The sequence below is a fragment of the Lolium rigidum genome, chromosome 2 (genome assembly GCF_022539505.1).
Source record: "Lolium rigidum isolate FL_2022 chromosome 2, APGP_CSIRO_Lrig_0.1, whole genome shotgun sequence".
Taxonomy (NCBI): domain Eukaryota; kingdom Viridiplantae; phylum Streptophyta; class Magnoliopsida; order Poales; family Poaceae; genus Lolium; species Lolium rigidum.
Window position 1 is genome coordinate 225,729,726 of NC_061509.1, and position 3,473 is coordinate 225,733,198.

A 3,473-nucleotide genomic window follows, 5' to 3' on the forward strand; every position below is an offset into this window, starting at 1 on the left:
GGAATTATAACACGATTTGATTACACAAATGCTATGGTCTGATAAAAAAACCATATATGTGAAGAGATGAAATTTAGCATACAATTTTTTTTTGGCTCATCACACACGAAGTGAGAGATTACAAGTTTAAAGTATAAATTTAATGCTTAGAACTGAAAAAGAAATTCAAAAATGACTAGATCAACATATTAATTATCTTCAACATATTTTCTCCACTATGATTAGGACATACTTGGCTAATTATTAAACTGGAACATGTCCCATATAAACTAAAGAATTTTATTTTTACAAGTGAAAGATGAGAGATCACCATCTTAATGCAGTCGACACACAACCTAGCTGTTGCGTCCTATAGCATGCTCCTGAATATAGATAGGGAAAACAACAAAGCTTAAGTGTGGCAATTAGTTTCTGAAGCAACTAGGAGCCAAGGGTTTACTAGATAGTTGCTGGACTATTGGAGAGTCATTCTAGGATTAATATGCTCATGTATTTGATTTCATTGACCTTCATATTTTGTGGTTATGATTCTTCCCTTACTAATATGATAAGTTATAGGCATATGAGATACTATATTAACATAAAATGCAAGTTAGTTGGTACCAGTTGAGGTCCATACATATTTCTCCTTATTCTCTTTTGTTATGTCCTAATAACATGTTAATATTTAACAAAAATAATGATAGAATTTATGTGTCTAAAATATAGTGTATTTGTTTGCAATACTAGGTTGAATTAGAAAAAAAATAATGCAAAGATAAATAATCCCTTCGTTCCCAAAAATAAAGTTGCTCAAGTTTGTCTAAATACGATTATATCTAGACATATTTTTAGTTTGTATATACATCGTATCTAGAAAAAAGTAAGCATCTTTTTTTGTGACAGAGGGAGTAACACTTTTAGTTAAATTAAAAATAACGCCCTCGCATTTGCAAGGGCCACCTTGCTAGTTTCGATTAAACGATGGTGAGATGAACACGAGAGGAAGTTCTTTGAACTTTGAAGAGGTCTTGAACTTTTGCACCATAAGAAAAGGTCTCAAACCGTGGCGCCAACCGCGTAGTTGCGATCGCAGACGGCGGCAGCGCTAACTTTCGTGAGCATTATTCTGGCACCGACCCTTTATGAGAGACGTGCAATGCTCCCCAAGCATCCTCTCCCTGATCAGCTCGCGTGTTCGCCATGATGAAGTCCCACAAGCAGAGCGCCTCTTCTTCTCCGAAGCGCGCGGCCGCCATTGCCGCGCCGGTGGCCTTCCTACTGGCCCTTGGCCTCGTCTTGCTCTACGACTTGAGCTTCTCTGACCGCCACTATTACCTGCGCATATATGGCGCCTCTTCCTCGGCGGCGTCGTCGCTGGTATCGGCACCATCTCCGGCACCGGCATGCGACCTTACGCAGGGCGAGTGGGTGCCGGACGCCGCGGAGGCGCCGTACTACACGAACCTGACGTGCCCCTTCATCGACGACCACCAGAACTGCATGAAGTTCGGCAAGCCGAGCCTCGAGTTCATGCGCTGGAGGTGGAGGCCGGACGGCTGCGAGCTCCCCCGCTTCGACGCGGCGGCGTTCTTGCACGCCATGAGAGGCAAGTCCATGGCGTTCGTCGGGGACTCCCTCGCCAGGAACCACTTCAAGTCTTTGCTCTGCCTCTTGTCCAAGGTACGCACGTATGCTGCTGTACATGCACTCGATCGTTGGCTTCTTCTTCTTGCTCTTGTTAACCGGCGACTTGTGTGTGTCGATCGCAGGCGGCGCAGCCAGTGGAGGTGGGTTCGGAGCCGGAGATCGACGTGACGGGGAGGGCCGTCCGGCGGGACTACTACTTCGGCAGCCACGACTTCACGGCCACGCTCTTCTGGTCGCCGTTTCTCGTCAAGGCCAACCTGTCGCACGCCACGCTCGGCATGTGGGACGTGCACCTCGACACGGCAGACCCCCGGTGGGCGGCGCACGTCGCCGACTTCGACCACGTCGTCCTGTCGGGCACCAACTGGTTCTTCCGCCCCTCGGTGTACCACGAGGGCGGGCGCGCCGCCGCGTGCAACGGCGGCGTCAGCTGCGCAGCCAGCAACGTGACGACCGAGCTCCCCGTGCCCCGCGCCCTGCGAGCGGCGTTCCGGACGGCGCTCGGCGCCCTCGCCACGAGCGAGGGGTTCCACGGCAAGGCGGTGGTCCGGACGGTGACGCCCACGCACTTCGAGAACGGCGAGTGGAACACAGGCGGCGACTGCGTCCGCACGCGCCCGTACCGCCGCGGTGGCCGCGCCGTGAGCGCCGCCGAGTACCGCAGCGCGCAGGTCGAGGCGTTGAGGGAGACGGAGGCGGCGGCGACGGGGAACGGCACGGAGCTTGTGCTGATGGATATCACGGAGGCGATGGAGCTGCGGCCGGACGGGCACCCGAGCCGGTACGGCCACCCGCCGGGCGGGAGCGTGGAGGGCAGCTTCGTGGTGGACTGCCTGCACTGGTGCTTGCCCGGGCCGATTGACCTGTGGAGCGAGCTGCTTTTCCAGATGATCGTGCCACAGCATTAGCAGCAGATCAATGAGTTGGGGTGTTCGTGAATCGATCCTGAGATGAAAGTGTCTCTCGAAACGCGAACGCGAAGATGCGGCATTTTCATCATTTTCCAGAGGTGAAACTGTTCTGTAAATTGAAAGGGTGATTAATCTAGCTGCTAGCGTTCGGGTCGATATTGGATTCTGTGAATGCATCGGATCATGTAATCGCCTTGGGCAGTGGTTCGCACGCAGCAGCCGTGATCATGATTTATGACACACGAGATGTTCATCAGATCTACTGCCTCCATTCCGTGAAACATGTCGAAGAGGTTTATCAAAAGGTGTATGTATCACTATCTAGATGATATTTGGTGTCTAGATCTATTTAAACTTAGATAAATCTTAGACAACCTCGATGAGATAGAGGGAGTAAGAAAGTCTGCACGGCATCCAACTTGTCGGATCACGTGGTCGCTTATCGATGATATCACTCCATTCTAGATCTCCATTGTTTGACCGTCACCAATTGCGTACTCGTTGACGTGTATTTTTCATCCGTCAAGACGAAGGATCCTAGGAGGGGCCCTTGTTTCCACGCTGACGCTACTCAGAAAAATGCGACCCGGCTGACGGGACATGGTATGCGCTAGCAGTCTTTCACAATGTGCGGCAAACTGAATTTGACTTGATCAAGTCACGTAGTACAAAAAATACAAAACTAAGGTACAAGGTAGGTGACATGGGAATGAACGGGGTTGATGAGCTAACCTGGGAAAGGAAAAGGATGCAGGGGTTGATGAGCTAACACGGGAAAGGAAAATGATTGTTGGGGTTGATGAACTAACGTGGAAAATGAAACACTAGTAGAAAACCTCTCATCCATCTAAGCCATTGGTACCGGTTCCCTTACGAACCGGTACCAATGGGGTTATCTATACCGGTTGAATGGCTCTGGCGGGCGAGGAGATT

The 3,473-nt window shown here is 50.3% G+C and overlaps 1 protein-coding gene across 1 annotated transcript; it reads left to right on the plus strand.

Moving 5' to 3' along the window:
- Window positions 1–1,086: 1,086 nt before the first annotated feature.
- On the plus strand, window positions 1,087–2,537 carry LOC124690612 (protein trichome birefringence-like 19). Its single transcript, XM_047223975.1, has 2 exons — window positions 1,087–1,662; window positions 1,752–2,537. The coding sequence occupies exons 1-2, from the start codon at window positions 1,183–1,185 to the stop codon at window positions 2,535–2,537; spliced, it is 1,266 nt and encodes a 421-aa protein (XP_047079931.1). The 5' UTR covers window positions 1,087–1,182.
- The last annotated feature ends 936 nt before the right edge of the window (window positions 2,538–3,473 follow it).